This window comes from Camelus bactrianus, chromosome 19 (assembly GCF_048773025.1).
Source record: "Camelus bactrianus isolate YW-2024 breed Bactrian camel chromosome 19, ASM4877302v1, whole genome shotgun sequence".
NCBI lineage: Eukaryota > Metazoa > Chordata > Mammalia > Artiodactyla > Camelidae > Camelus > Camelus bactrianus.
This window is the reverse complement of record NC_133557.1, coordinates 21032179-21047502: the sequence shown is the minus strand read 5'-3', so window position 1 is coordinate 21047502 and position 15324 is coordinate 21032179. Positions and strand designations below refer to the sequence as shown.

At 46.4% G+C, this 15324-nt stretch overlaps 1 protein-coding gene across 3 annotated transcripts in view; it reads left to right on the top strand.

Moving 5' to 3' along the window:
• Positions 1-15324, top strand: part of SLC13A3 (solute carrier family 13 member 3) — a 90720-nt gene that overhangs the window by 19371 nt on the left and 56025 nt on the right. Inside the window, exon 1 of one of the 3 annotated variants that reach the window (XM_010958640.3) lies at positions 3326-3566. The exons of the other annotated variants lie outside the window; for them this stretch is intronic. Coding sequence (XP_010956942.2) covers positions 3456-3566 — 111 coding nt within the window. The 5' untranslated portion in view covers positions 3326-3455. Of the gene's footprint in view, positions 1-3325; positions 3567-15324 lie in introns of those variants that run through there. 3 annotated transcript variants of the gene reach the window in all.

The window sequence follows — 15324 nt, the reverse complement described above, 5'->3', positions numbered from 1 at the left end:
TACAGCTCAGTATCTTTGATAAATAAGATGCAAAAATCCTCAACAAAATATTACCAAACTGAATCCAACAACACATAAAAAGGATCGTACACCATGATCAGGTTGGATTCATCCCAGGGTCACATAGGCAAATCAATCAATGTGATACACCACATCAACAAAAGAAAAGACAAAAACTGTATGATCATTTCAATAGATGCAGAAAAAGCATTTGATAAAATTCAAAACCCATTCATGATAAAAACCTCACCAAAGTGGGTATAGAAGGAACATATCTCAACATAATAAAAGCTATTTATGACAGACCCACAGCCAGCATAATACTCAATGGTGAAAACCTGAAAACCTTCTCACTGAAATCTGGAACAAGACAAAGATGCTCACTCTCACCACTTCTATTCAACATAGTATTGGAAATCATAGCCGCAGCAGCAGACCAAAAAGAAAAAAAGAAATAAAAGATACCCAAGTTGGAAGGGAAGAGGTAAAGTTTTCATTATATGCAGAAGACATGATACTATTTATAAAACCTCCTAAAGACTCCACTGATAAACGAATTCAGCAAGGTACTGAATTGGAACTAATAAACGAATTCAGCAAGGTACCAGGATACAAGGTTACCATATGGAAATCTGTTGTGTTTCTTCACACTAACAATGAAATATCAGAAAAGGAAAGTTTTTAAAAATCCCCTTTAAAATCATGTCAAAAATGAAATAAAATACCTGGGAATAAACTGACCAAGGAAGTGAAAGATTTATATGCTGAGAACTATAAAACATTGATAAAGGAAAATGAAAGTGATTCAAAGAAATAGAAAGATATCCCATGCTCTTGGATTGGAAGAATTAATATTGTCAAAATGGCTATACTACCCAAAACAATCTAAAGATTTAATATGATTCCTGTCAAATTCCCCATGACATTTTTCACAGAACTACAACAAATAACCCTAAAATTTATAAGGAACCACAAAAGACCTGGAATTGCTAAAGCAATCCTGAGGGAAAAGAACAAAGCTGGAGGCATAACCCTCCTAGACTTCAGACAATACTACAAAGCTTCAGTAATCAAAACAGCATGGCATTGGCACAAAAACAGACATATGGATCAATGGAACAGAATAGAGAGCTCAGAAATAAACCCCACACACCTGTATCAATTAATCTTCAACAAAGGAGGAAAAAATATACAATGGGGAAAATACAGTCTCTTCAGCAGGTGGTGTTGGGAAAGCTGGACAGCCACATGTAAATCAGTAAAGTTAGAACACTCCTTCACACAAAAATAAACTCAAAATGGCTTAAAGACTTGAACATAAGAAAAGACACTATAAACCTCCTAGAAGAAAATATACAGGCAGAACATCCTCTGACATAAACTGTAGCAATGTTTTCTTAGGTTAGTTAGTCTCTGAAGGCAAAAGAAATAAAAGCAAAAATAAACAAATGGGATCTAATCAAACTTACAAGCTTTTGCACAGCAAAGGAAACCATAAACAGAGCAAAAAGACAGCCCAGAGACTGGGAGAAAATATTTGCAAACGATGCAGCTGACGAGGGCTTAATTTCCAAAATATACAAACAGCTCATACAACTCAATATCAAAAAACAAACATGCCAATCAAAAAATGGGTAGAAGACTTAAATAGACATTTCTCCAAAGAAGACATACAGATGGCAAATAGGCACGTGATAAGATACTCAATATCACTAATCATCAAAGGAATGCAAGTCAAAACTACAATGAGGTATCACTTCACACCAGTCAGAATGGCCATCATCAAAAAGTCTACACACGAGAAATGCTGGAGAGGGTGTGGAGAAAAGGGAGCCCTCCTACACTGTAGGTGGGAATGTAGATTGGTGCAGCCACTATGGAGAATAGTATGGAGGTTCCTTAAAAAGCTAAAAATAAGAGTTACCATATGATCCAGCAATCACACTCCTGGGCATACATCTGGAAAAGATACAAACTCTAATTCAGATACATGCAACCCAGTGTTCATAGCAGCACTATTTATAATAACCAAGACATAGAAGCAACCTAGTGTCTATCCACAGCTGAATGGATAAAAAAGATGTATATGTATATAATGGAATATAACTCAGCCATAAAAAGAATGAAATAATGCCATATGCAGCAATATGGATGGACCTAGAGATTATGATACTAAGTGAAGTAAGTCAGGCAGAGAAGACAAATATATGATATCATATGTGGACTCTAAAAAGAAAATGACACAAATGAACTTATTTACAGGACAGAAACAGACTCACAGGCATAGAAAGCAATTTTTTGGCTACCAGAGGGTAAGAAGAGGGGATAATTTAGGAGTTTGGGATTAATAGATACACACTACTATATATAAAATAGGTAAACAACCAGGTCTTGCTGTATAGTGCAGGGAGCTATATTCAATATCTCGCAATAACCTATAATAGAAAAGAATCTGAAAAAGAATAGCTATGTATATGTACAACTGAGTCACTTTGCTTTACACCTGAAACTAACACAACATTGTAAATCAACTATACTTCAATTTTAAAAAAATAATAAAACACACACACACACACACACACACACACACACACACACACACACACACACACACAGAGTGAGAATCTCTACACCCCTACCAGAATGGCTAAAATAAAAAATAGTGACAATGTGGAGAAACTGGATCACCCATCCATTACTAACAGAAATGTAAAATAGTGCAGACACTCTGGGAAATCTCTGGGTAGTTTCTTATGTGTAGTTTACTGTACAGAAATTATACCACAATAAAGCTGTGGGGGAAAAAACAGGCATGCAACTACCATACAAGGCATGATTGTACTCCTGTGCATTTATCCAAGAGGAACAGTAAGACTCCAGGCTCCAACCTACAGGTGACTCATCCACCGTGGGAAGAAATAAGAAAAATAGTATCAACAGCAGTAACTCCCAAGTAATAACTCTTGTCTAGTGGAGACCATTATTATCAGCACCCCCACTTTGTGGATGAGAAAGTTGAGGCTCAGAGACCTTTGTCAAGGCCGCGCAGCTAGTATGTGGCAGAGCCAGTCTCTGAACCCAGTTAATACTAGTTAAGTAATTTAATCTTAGGTTATCAGGATTGCCCCTTTCATAGGCGAGTAAGGAATGGTTTTAAGTAAGCCACCTTAAAGGTTAAGCTGGAGAGTCAGGAGGTTTCAGCCCGAGGCCACTCCGCCTACAGGGTTGGAGTCTGGTACCTTAGTTCTTGTGTCTAAAGTTTCCTAACTTTCCCCCGGCCTCTTGCACCCAGTCCCAGGGGAGCAGGCACCACCCTTTTCCTCCCGGAGGCTTAGGGAGAGGGCGGGTCCTCGAGCGCAGTCCCCTCCCCAGACCCTCCCCCGGACTATAAGCCTGAGCCGGGGACCAGGCGCCGGCAGTCCCCGGCTGGCCCGCTCAGCGGGGAGATCGCGCAGATGGCGGCGCTGGCGACAGTGGCCAAGAAAGTGTGGAGCGCGCGGCGGCTGCTGGTGCTGCTGTTCACGCCGCTAGTGCTGCTGCCGGTGGTCTTCGCCCTCCCGCCCAAGGTAACGCCTCCTCTGCCTGTGCGCCGCCAATTCCGCCCCTGGGCGGGCTACACCACAGGCAGGACCCTCTTCTCCCGAGCGGCTGAGGCAGGACACTGCAGAGGTTCAGTCTAGACAGCTTTCAACAGACCCACTCCGCCCTCCAACACTCTCCCCTTTACCCTGCCTTGAACTGCGGTGAGCACCCCTAAGCCCTCTTCCCCCTTCTCAGCTGCTCCTTGGATCCTGGATCCCACCTAGACTTCTGGATCTTCTCACGTCTACAGGAATGATTTCTCTTTACTGAGCTCTAACTTTGTACCTGGCGCTGTGTTGCACATTACACTGGATATCGCAAGGAACACCTGATGAATGCCAGGCTGTGTGACCTCGGGCAAGTCACTTAACCTCTCTGAACTTCAGTTTACTCATTTGTAAACATGGGAAAATGGTAGTGCCAATTCACTGGGTTGTGGTGAATATTAGATGAGGCAATATATGTAAATCTCTTAGAACTGAGCCTGGTACATAGTAAGTGCCTAAGAATGCACTAGCTTGTCTTATTCCAGGTGCCTTATACGATGGGCACAGCCAGGATTTAATAAACGCTAACTGGGAGCAAGGTGCAGGACTAAACTTTGCTTTATGTGCATCATATTATTTAATCCAGACTGAAAGTGCCCCTCAGAGGGGGAGGATTATTTACCCTATTTTCCAGAGGGGAAAGCCAGACTCAGAGAGGTGAAGTGACTTGCTCAGTATCCTTCAGCAAGTAGCTGAGTGGGGATTCAATCCCTGGCTTATCAGAATCGAGAACTTGAGCTGTTCCTAGACTCTCAAAAAATGTAATCTCTAGAAGATCAAAGGCTGCAGATTGAGGTCAGGAATGTCACAACAAAAATCACCAACCGGGGCTAAAAGGAGTTGGTACTGCAGGTCCCTATTGAGTTCCTTACCTGTGCCCAGCCCATCCCGGGCATCATGGGAGGTTACGAAGCTCATTAGACAAGGCTTCTACCTCCAGGAAGTTGCTTCATTATCCCTCAATGAGATAGTAAATATTCATAAAAATGAAAGTAAAGAGAGAGTGTAATTTAGTGACAAATTACCTAACACCACCAGCAGAGACCAAGTGAGCTGGGAGAGGTGTTCAGAGAGGGCTGCCTGGGGGAAGGGGCCCTCCTTGGGCTGAGGGAGTGAGGAAGTGATACTAAGAAGATGATGTCAGGGAGATCCAGGGCAAGTTCTTTCGTGTGGAATTATCCAAGCGATTAGGCTTTCTTGACATGGAAGAGAAAAACAATAAATGCTAATCTGAGGACTAGGTTGCTTACTTAGAAACCAGCCCACCATGGGCTTGGACCAATCTCCTTGTTTCTTTGGGTCTCACCGTCCTTGTCTGTAAGGGGCGATCACCATGCTAGCTTCTGAGACTTGATGTGAGAGGTTAAGTGAGGAAGCTGCCTCGCTTTGTGAAGCATCACTCGTGAAAGGATGGATGGGTCTGTGAGCTCTGGGGAAGAAGTAATGAAACACACACAAGGGCTCTCTCCTCAGCAGGGAGTTCTGAAAGCTGCTCTCTGCTCTGACCTCTATAGCAAGATCTGTGACCCCAGGAACAGGTTCAAGTGTTATGGGGCCTAAAGCATATACTATGTGAGGGGTTCTCTTTAAGAAAAAGCATACAGATTTACAAATACAAAATTCAGTACAGGGCTAGGGAGTGACTCTGAAGCTTAAACTTCATTCCCTTCACAATGACTCCACTTCCACATGAACCCCGATGGGCACAGGTAACAGTGAATGTCTGTGACCCACTGCGATGGTAGTAAGCCTGATAAGTAAGATGTTTTATTGAATGCTGAACTCTTACTCTGTGCCGGGTGCCATGCTAAGAATTTCTCAGGCATTATCCTATATAATGTCCACGTAACCAGGGAGGCAGCAGCTATTAGCATCCCTATAGAACAGGTGAGGAAATGGAAGCTCAGCAAGGTTGGGTGACTTGCCCAAGGTCACACAGCCTGTACAAAGCCAGAATGTAGCATCTGTACTTCTAACTGCTGCACTTTATAGTCTGTCTTTAATTATAATTGGATAAGAACCTCTCCTGGTTCCGTACAGATCCCCAGTGGGGACTCGGTTTGGCCCTAGATGTCACTGCCTCTTAAAGTGACTGATAAACCAGGGCCTTTTCCTGGGAGGTAGGTCTGGCTTCTTGGGAGATCTTAGCCTCCCTCAAAGTCTATTAGCACACTCAAATCCCCCTCCCCCATATAATATGTATATATTTATTATATTATTATATTTTTGGATATTAATAACTGACATGTTTCCTAATCTTATGTACAATGTGAATGAAAGCATCCTTAGAGAATATTGAGCAGAGAAAATTTGCTGTTTTTATTGATCTGTGACATACATTTAAAGCAGAGTGAGTGTGCTATGCAAACATAGTTTCAAGACAATTCCTGTAATCTTAACCAGTTTTAATCCTGTGATAACCTCCCCAAACAAAGGCTAGTAGTCTAAAAAAACATGGTGCAAATGTAGCTTCAAGGCAGGTGTCCTCAGTGTCCATCCCCTCTCCCAGCAGCAGATTGCCGCTTTTAAGCCTCTCTTACCTAGACATTCTGGAACCACCAATGCCTGTCATAGAGCACATATGGGTTCCCAAAACTTTTGCAAAACTGCCGATATCAGATCATGAAAGAAGTTTGAGATTCTTGGCATTTGCCATTTGCCCCTCTTTGTTTCCTGATTTTCCAGCCATTGCTGCTCTGATGTTCTAGAAGTCTGTGTGATTGAAACGGTTGGTTCTCATGTACCTATCCCCTGGCAACTGGTGAGCTGTTCTGCAGGGAGGCTGGGGTTAATCTGAAGGTTAAAGTTGGGGTGGGGGCAGCGGGGGATGGGAACAATTCTTACATTATGTCCTCCTGGCTTGGAAGGCTGTCAGCAGGGGTGAAAAATAGTGGGATGCATTTCTGGAATGCAGTGGCTGCAATTTCCAGCGCCACTAGGAACTGTGGCTCTTGCCACAAAGAGTGCCAGAGATTTAGGAAGTCAGGATGCTGCCGGAGGGACCACCTCAGCTGCCTTGGGCGGCTAGTGGGGACAGATGAAACTGTTAAATCAGGCTTGCAAATAAGCACTAGCCACATGTGTTTGCCGAGATGTCTTGCCTCCTTTCCCACGTTACACCTGCTGAAAACAAATTTAGCTGGACTGATCATCTGGCCAAGATGAGTTCCAGTAGTTACTCACAGGTAACTCTTTCTAAGGATGCTTTGAGGAAGAGTTTAGAGGAAGGGTGGGAGGGGAGGGCTCTGGGCAGGACTGCTGCAGAGTGTTGTGCAGGCTGACTTCAGAAGGCAAAAGGAGACTGAACCAGCTTGCACTCCACAGTCCGACCCATGCACCCTGGTGCAGTGCTGGATCCACCTGAGGAAGAGCCCCTTTTCCCAGTTTGCACAAAGGCGTCAAGTCTGGCTAGCAGACTTGTCCTGGGTGGCAGTACATCCATAAGGTCAGAGGCCCACTTTTTTTGCGTTTGCCTAATTCTTGGGTGGGGGAAATGTAGGTGGGTAACCAGGAAAATGGTCACTTCATTCCCAGTTTTGAGTCTTCGGAATCAGAACTGGATTCTCATTCCACGTACTTGTCTGTGATCTTGGGCAAGTCATTTGACTTCTCTGGGCCCGAGTGTCTTCATTTATAACATGCCCATAATATCACTTTCCTCTCTGGTTATTATTTGGGCCCAATGAAATCATATATTGTGCTTGCACCATAACGTCTTACTTTTTGATTCAATACTCAAGGTCTGTTTTAACTCTCCTGTTTTGTAGGTGAGGAAACTGAGACTCAGAAGTTAGAGGATGGCAAAAGTCAGGGCCATAGACTTGGGAAGACCTGAGTTTGGGTCTTGGCTCTGAAACTGTGAGACAGGGAGCCTGGGTGGGAGACTGCCTCAGTTTCCTCATTTGTGAAGTGGGGAGGACTCACACTCCCCCAGAGGGCTACTATGAGACCTAATTAAGAGAAGAGACAGAAATTGTCCAGTGCGGTGTCAAAACAGGGTAGGAGTTTATAATAATAATAATTGCTAAAATAATTTCCCATTTGCCCCACCATGTTCTACATGTCTTTCATATTTTAGTTCATTTACTCTTCACATCAGCCTTAAGAAGTAGGAATAATGATTATCCTCAATTTTATAGATGAGGAGAGTAAGGCCCAGAGAAGGAAGTAGGTTGCCTGAGGTCTCACAGTGAGCTGTGAGTGACAGGGTGGGAGTGAGCACCTCCATCTCCTTCTTGTCCAGTGATCCCCCATCTCAGGCTCCCAGGCATGAGTGTTTTATTCTATTAACATTTCATATCATCTCTGAAGCCTAACTTCTAGATAAGGAGTGAGAGGAATCAGAGGTCTAGCTTCCTTATTTCTGTTCAATTATAGTAACCTGCCAAGACAAGATAATAACAGCTAATATTTATTGATTACTTACTAGAAGTTCTGGCCCCCCTCTCTCTCTGTACTGGCCACACTGGCCTTCTTTCTGTTCCTTAAATTTCCCAAGATTGTTCTCACTGCAGGGCCTTTGTACTTGTTGTTCCCACTCTCTGAACTGCTCTTCCCCCAAATATCTGCAGGCTTTACTCCCTCACTTCATTCATGTTAGTTCAAAGATGAACCTCCTCAAAGGCCTTCCCTGGCTCACATAGAAAACAAATCCTAAAGGATTCCCTGCCTTATCTTGCTTTATCATTGTCTGGCCATATAGTATGTGTTTAAGGAATGGGCAAGTCAGAATAAGCAGGCTTAGCATTGGCTAGTTCAAATAATTTCAGTAGGCTCTGAGACATAGAGGCTGTCCCTAGTTGTCTGGCACCCTGCTTTAGGGTGATTAGGTCAGGTAGATAGTGGCCTGGAGTGAGAGAGCCCAGTAAAATAAGGTGGTTTTGGTGGGGTGGGCTCTGGATTGGCTGGTTTACATTCAAAAGGCCGATGCACAGGTGAGTTGTTTACTATATCTAGGAATTAGCTAGCCCTGGGAGGTACGGACTCTCCAGGGTTAACAAGGTCCTGAGATGTCAGAGCAGCAATTTCAGAAACTAGAAAACATGGTTGTTACACTCTCCCATACTCTTCTCTCACTGTGGTCCAGCCTCATAGGCCTTCTTTTGGTTCTTTAAACTTACCAAGATCATTCCTACCTCAGGGCCTTTGCTCTTGCTGCTCTCTCTGCTTGGGACACTCCTGCCCCTGATCTTCCACAGCTGGATCCTTCTGGTCATTCAGGTCTTAGCTCCATAGGCACCTCCTCCGAGGAGTCCTCATTGATTACCCCTTCTCAAGAACACTTGCCCTCCTCATCCCACAAAACACTCTCTAAAACAGCCTCCTGTTCTATTTCCTTCATGGCATTCATCCCAATCTGAAATGATCAGTGTTTGTTCACTCTCTGCCCCCCACCTGCCCCTACTGAGCTATGAGTGATGTAAGAGCAAGGCCAATGTCTGTCTTGTTCCCTGCAGCATCTCCCATGCCTAGGACAGTGTCTGACACATGGTAGGTACTTAGTAAACAAGTGGATGAATGAATTTGCCATTGAACTCAGGCATTTCTCGTTTCAGGAGATGTGCATTTTCTAAAACCCCCCACACTGCTACTAATTTGTGGAAGATCTGAACTAGAATCAGTGTTTCCAGCTCTTCCGTTTTTCAGCTGAGAAGACTGAGGCCCAGAGGGGCATGGAGGGACTTTCCAAGCCCCTCCCTGCCAGGTGGTCCCAGAACCCTCATCTTTGTCCCCTCCGTGCTCTCCTATCAGGTTTGACCCGTTGCTCACACAGACCCCTTGGCCTCGGAACCGGTCCTCTGAGGCCCAGCCAACTTTCCACTTTCCTGGAGTTGCTGCCAGGTGTGTAAACAGGCTGATGTGATTCCTGGTGATGCGGCGGGGTGCAAGATCATGTTTCCTGACCCGACTCGGCAGGACAATACCCTCCAAACTGATGAGCAGGATTTTCAGACACCCTCACACCTTGAAGACACAAAGTCAGCACCCTAGCTAGGCTGGACCTGGCCAGGGCCTGGAACAAGTGACACAGGTGTGCCCAAACCGCTCTCTCCAGCTGAGATGCATCAGGGAAGAGCGAGATACACGAGGCCACACCATCTCTGGCAAATCTTTTCCCTCCCCCGAGCCTCGATTTCCTCATCCGAAAAGTGGGCATAATGCAACCCACCTGCTGGGAGGATGTGAAAGTGCCTCGTGCATAGTAGGTCCTTGATAAAGAATTGCAGCTGTTGCTGTTATCTGCAAAATAGGGGTACCTGGCCCTCAGTTCTGCCTGCTTGTCCCTGAAATTCGCAGGGGAGGGGCAGCCAATGGGAAGGAGCCTTGCTTGGAGTGGGGCAAGGGGACTGATACACAGGACAGAACAGTGATCCTCAGTCAGATAGAGACATCAGAAGAGGGCTGGGGAGGCCAGCACGCCCCTGTCGGCCGGCCCAGTGATGCCCCTGCCCAGTCCCTTTTGCTCTGCTCTCCTGGGGCGTTGGGGTAGGTCCTCTCTCAGCCCAGCCTGAGATTTGATTTCAACCATATTGAGCTCTCCTACAGGCTCTGGTCCCTGGGAGGCTGCAGAAAGTGAATTCAAGTTTGTTGATGTCCTGAGCCACATGCCTTATTCATGCCCTCTCCTCTGTTCCCCAAGAGGCCATAGCCAGCACCTCTAGCATTTATGAAGTACCAGGCATGATTCAAAGTACCCAGATTTGCTTGCCAGCTCGTCTGTGCTCACCCCGGCTCTGTGGGGCAGGTGCTGTTATTATCCACATTCACAGATGAGGAAACTGTGACAATGGTTTAGTTGCTTGCCCAAGCTCCCAAGGCTTGGAAGCAGCAGAGCTGGGGTTCAAACTCTGGCATTCTAACTCCAGAGTCTGTGCTTTTAGCCACTGTGTAATGCAGGGTGGTAGACCCATTTTATAGATGAGAAGACCAAGGCTCAGAAAGGTGAAGACACTTGCCCAGCATCTCACAGCCATTGAATAAGTAGTGAGGCTGGCATTTGAGTTTAGGTATGCCTTGTTGAAAGTCCACACTCCTTCATGGTTCAGTGGAAGCAAGGAGGAAGGGAGTCATTGTACTGGATGGAGTGGGAGACATTAAGAAAGGCTTCTCAGAGGATAGACCTGTCATTCTGACACTGGAGTAGGAGTTTAGAGGTCTCGGGGAGCTCTGAAGATAGAAACTATCAAGACTGGTCAAATATGATAGTTAGGAGCTTTGATTTGGGTGCTTGGGTTCAAATCCTAACTTTTTAATATGCTGGGTGACCTTAGACCAGTTACTTAACTTCTCTGTGCCTCAGTTTTCTCATCTGTGAATGGGTATGATGGTAATTGATGATGCTTGTAAAGGGCTAAACAAATGTTGGCTGCTTTCCATGGACAAATCACACCCTGTGTTCTGGGCTCTGGGACATGCTCTAAATCTGGTTCTCAAGCATTTTGCTCCCCAGGAGACGTTTGGCAATGTCTAGAGATACTTTTGATTGTCACAAGTTGATGGAGGTGCTACTGGCATTTCAGGATGCTACTAAATATCCTACAATACAGAGGATGGCTCCACAACAAAAAATTCGCAGGCCCCAAATGTCAGTGGTGCTGAGGCTGAAGCCCCCAGCCTAAATGCATTAGTTTGTCTGATCCCCTAGCAGGCCTGTGAGGCAGGTGCGGCCAAGTCCCATTTTCTGTCAGGGAAACTGAGGCCCAGAGAGGGGAAGAGCTTGCCTGTGGGCACACAGCCTGGCCACAGAAGGCCTCCCAGGCTGGAGAGGATTTGGAAACTGAGGGCATTCTAGGCAAGACAAAAAAAAACCCTGGCCCCCTAGCCCTGCTCCCGGCTCTGCTGTGTGGAGCTGACTGGTCCGCTCTGCCCTCGGCTCTCAGTGGGCAGGAAGAGCCTCCTTTCCCGTGGTTGGGAGAAATAACAAGAGATGCCCTTGTTTGCTGCCACCCACAGCTCCTATTGTCCCCTGATTTCACATGCCGCTCGCACCTTTCTCTCATGACAAGCCACTTTGCTGGCAGGCTTGGGAGGCCTGGAGAAGAGGGGGAGAAGGAAGGAAAAGTCTTTCTGCTCTTTTTAGCCATTTTCTGCCTCTGTCTGGAGCCCCCTTGGATTTCTCTGGAAAGGGCTGGAACTCAGCCAGACTTCTCATGGTGCCCGAGCAGGGCATTTTACAGCAGAGTCCAAAACACAGAAGTGTAGGCAGTTTCCTCAGATATGAGTCCTAAACCAGCCATCAACTCGAGAGACCTGGCCCTGTTTCCTGCTCCTGATCTTTTTCTTCTGTGGAATCTGGACCTCCTCCAGACCTTGTCTCTCCTCCTCTGGAAAAGAGGTCTGCCCAGGATCACTGGGCTGGTGTGTTCCCCAGAATCACTTTCTGGGAGTGATTATGAGAGTATGAACTCAAGCACCAGATTTCCTGAACTCCAGATGGGCTCTCCCACTGTCCCTCAGCTTCCTCCTCTCTGAAATGAGAACACTGAAAGGACCTACCTCAGAGGGGTGTTGTGAAGATTGGTTCAGATATACAAAATACTCTGGACTGCGCCTGGTCCTAAGAGGTACTCGGTAAATGTCTGCTGTTACTACGGTCAGTAGTAGCAGTATTGTTGTTTGTTTTACAGATGAGCCCGTGGATCCAGGGGTCTGGAAGTGCTTTATAGGGAATGGGGCTTTCTTCTGCATCCTTTTGGCTTCTTCCCTTTGCTCTCTGTGTAGGTAGTTGAGTTCTTTGAGCCTCCACTTCCCCACCCCCTATAAAATGGTTTAAAGCTCATCTCCTAGGGGCTGCTGGAAAGATTAAATGAGATCATGCTTATTCAGAGAAAACCTTCAGTGAAAGTTCCCTTGCCATTCTTGTTCTTGGCCTGAAGCCCAGAGCCCCAGAGACCTAAGAAATGAGGGACTGTGGGCAGTGGAGGGCCATTGTCAAGAGGGGATTGGAAACTCCACAGGTCGGGCCTCAGCATCAGGGGTCAGCTTTCCCATCACCCGCTGCATCGGCTCCCAGGATGCCTGGGGCAGGGCCAGAGCAGAGGTGGGATGATGGTAAACAGTAGAGAATTGAAAATGACAAGGGCAGGGCAGACCTCAGAGCCCTAGAGAAGTTAGGCAAAGTAGTGGGCACACAGGATGTGGCCTCAGATGATCAGGGCGGATCCCAGCCAAGAACTTGCTCTGTGGGTGAGAGCAAGGCACTTCCCTTGCCAGCCTTGGTTTCCCCATCTGTCTCATGCGCCCACTTACCTCCTGGGGCTGTGGGGAAGAGCCAGGGAAACTAAGCAGTTTGTAAACATTGGAGTGCCCTGCACTCCAATGTAAGTAAAGCAGAAATTGGGATCTACCCATCTTGTCTGCCAATGTGCCTCGAGCACCTGACACAAAGGGTGCTTAATAAATATGTCCAGAATGAAAATGGTTTCCTTAGTGTTTCCTGTGTGCCAGGCACTATCCACAAGTGATGATTACATTTAGTTTAAAAGTACTGAGCACCTCCTACATGCCAGCTACTATTCTAGGGGGACGTGGCAATGAACCAAATAGTCACAAACCCTCATATGTACAGAGGTGACGTTCTAGAGGGGGAGACCTTTAAAAAGAAAAAAAGGCAAGCAGATAAATAAGTAAGATTTATAGTATGTCAGATGATGATAAGTGCTGTGGAGAATAAAATCAGAGAAGGCAGGGAGCCAGGAATGGGGGTAAGTGCAATTTTAGAGTCAGGAAGATTTTGAGAAGGGAACATTTGAACAAATATCTGACATTGGAGCCAAGGCTTGAAGGAGGTGAAGGAATGAGCCCTGAGCACATATAAAGGAAGAGCGTTCCAGGTGAGGGAATAGCAAGTGCAAAGGTCCTGAGGTGGGAGCATAATGAGTGTTCAAGACTATCAAATGATCTCCCTGGGTCACACAACAGCCCTTACAAGAGACTAACCCCTGGCCCCCAGATCACAGAGAGACTAAGTTAAAAAGCTTTGATGGAACTTAAAGGCAGAACCCACCCCAATGCCTTTGGCAGGATTTCACTTCAACCAAAGAAAGACCTGTTAGTACAGGCCTCTAGGTGTGGGACAGGCTGTCAGGAGCAGGGGGATATAGAGAAGCCCTGAGGGGGCTTTAGACACAAACCCCCACCTTGTGTTGAAGGGCCCTTTGAACAGATGGGACGACTGAAGCCCAGAGAGGGGAAGGAGCTGCCCAAGGTCACACAGTGAGTTGGCCTCTTTTTCGGAAGAACTTGTTCTGTTCTCTTCTGGCTGAGCCAGGCCGCTGGGGTCTCTGGGATCCCGTGTACCTGCCACCCCACCCCTCTCTCCTTGTCTGACTCATGAATGATTAGTGAGGCCTGGGCAGCAGCGAGGTGTGAGCTGCCCCAGGAACACTTTTAATGAATGGCTCAAAGAACTTGAACTTGTGACAACAACCTGCTAATAAGTCCAGGAGTCTAACACAGTCATTCCAGAGGAAGGGGTAGAGGATAGGGCGGCTGGCCCCGGAATCTCCTGGGGCAAGTCATCCTCTCCGCTTTCTCCTCTTTCCCCCATTGAGTCTTGGGCCCAAATAGACACAGGTGGCTCCTAATTGCTTTCTCAGACTGTTTTTGGGCTTAAGAGAGGGTAGGAGGGAGCCCTGGCTGGAAATCAGAGACCAGACTTGTGGGCTGTCCACTGTGTCCCTCTGGGTCACCCTGAGCTAGTTTTAGGCTTCACCCTCCATGCCTCAGTCTCCTCCTCCAGAAAGTGGGCACTCTAAGATCAGCTGGGCTTAACCTTAAGACTCAAGACCAAGAGAGGATGTGTAAGGGCCTGTAAAGTGCTTTTCTGTTGAATATTGGGCCTTCCATTTCCTTTAATAGCACCTACCAGCGTGTGGGAGGAGCAGAAGTCACATTAAGCTTAAGGGGCTTAGCCCAGAACCTGCACATAGTAAGTCTCAGTAAATGCTGGCTGTTTCCATCATGGTTATTCTCCTCGCTGAGCCCAGGACTTTTGTCTTGCTGGGTCTTTAGCCTGGGCCTGCTGTGTGTGCTCCAAACTCCTTTCCTTTTGGGGTCAGCATCTGTGTGCTACCTAGCATCATTGCCATCATCCCTACATGGCAGACGGGAAGTGCCTTAGGGATCATTGAGGTGAACCTTCTCATATAAAGAGGGCAAGAAATATGCCAAAGTAACAGAGTCCACCAGTAGGAGGTAACATTTTATATTTTTATATATATATAGCTTACCCTGCCAGGCATTGCTCCCCACACTCAACCTACTTTAACTTATTTAATCCTCATAACAATGACTCTGTGAGGTTGAAACTCTTACCATCATTTTCATCATCGCCATTTTATAGATGAGGAAACTGAGGCACAGATTTAAGTCACTTGTTCTAAGAAACGGTAGAGGCAGGATTCAAACCCAGCCACTCTGGCACTGGATGCCAAGCTCGTGACTCACAGGCTCCTCTGCTTCTTGGCATTGGGTCCTGATCTTAGCCCCCATCTCCTAGCTCCCTGTCCATTGCTCTTTCCGCTGATCCCAACAGCTCCTGCTTCTCGAGGGCTGGCCATTTTCCAGCTGTTGTGTCACTCTGCTGTGGTGACTCTGCGATGCCATCGTTCCTAGGTTATCTCTCAGCAAACTGAGGTCCAAGCCTGCCCACGTTCACTCACTCCAGTAATAGGTGCCTGAGCCTTGATGTTTC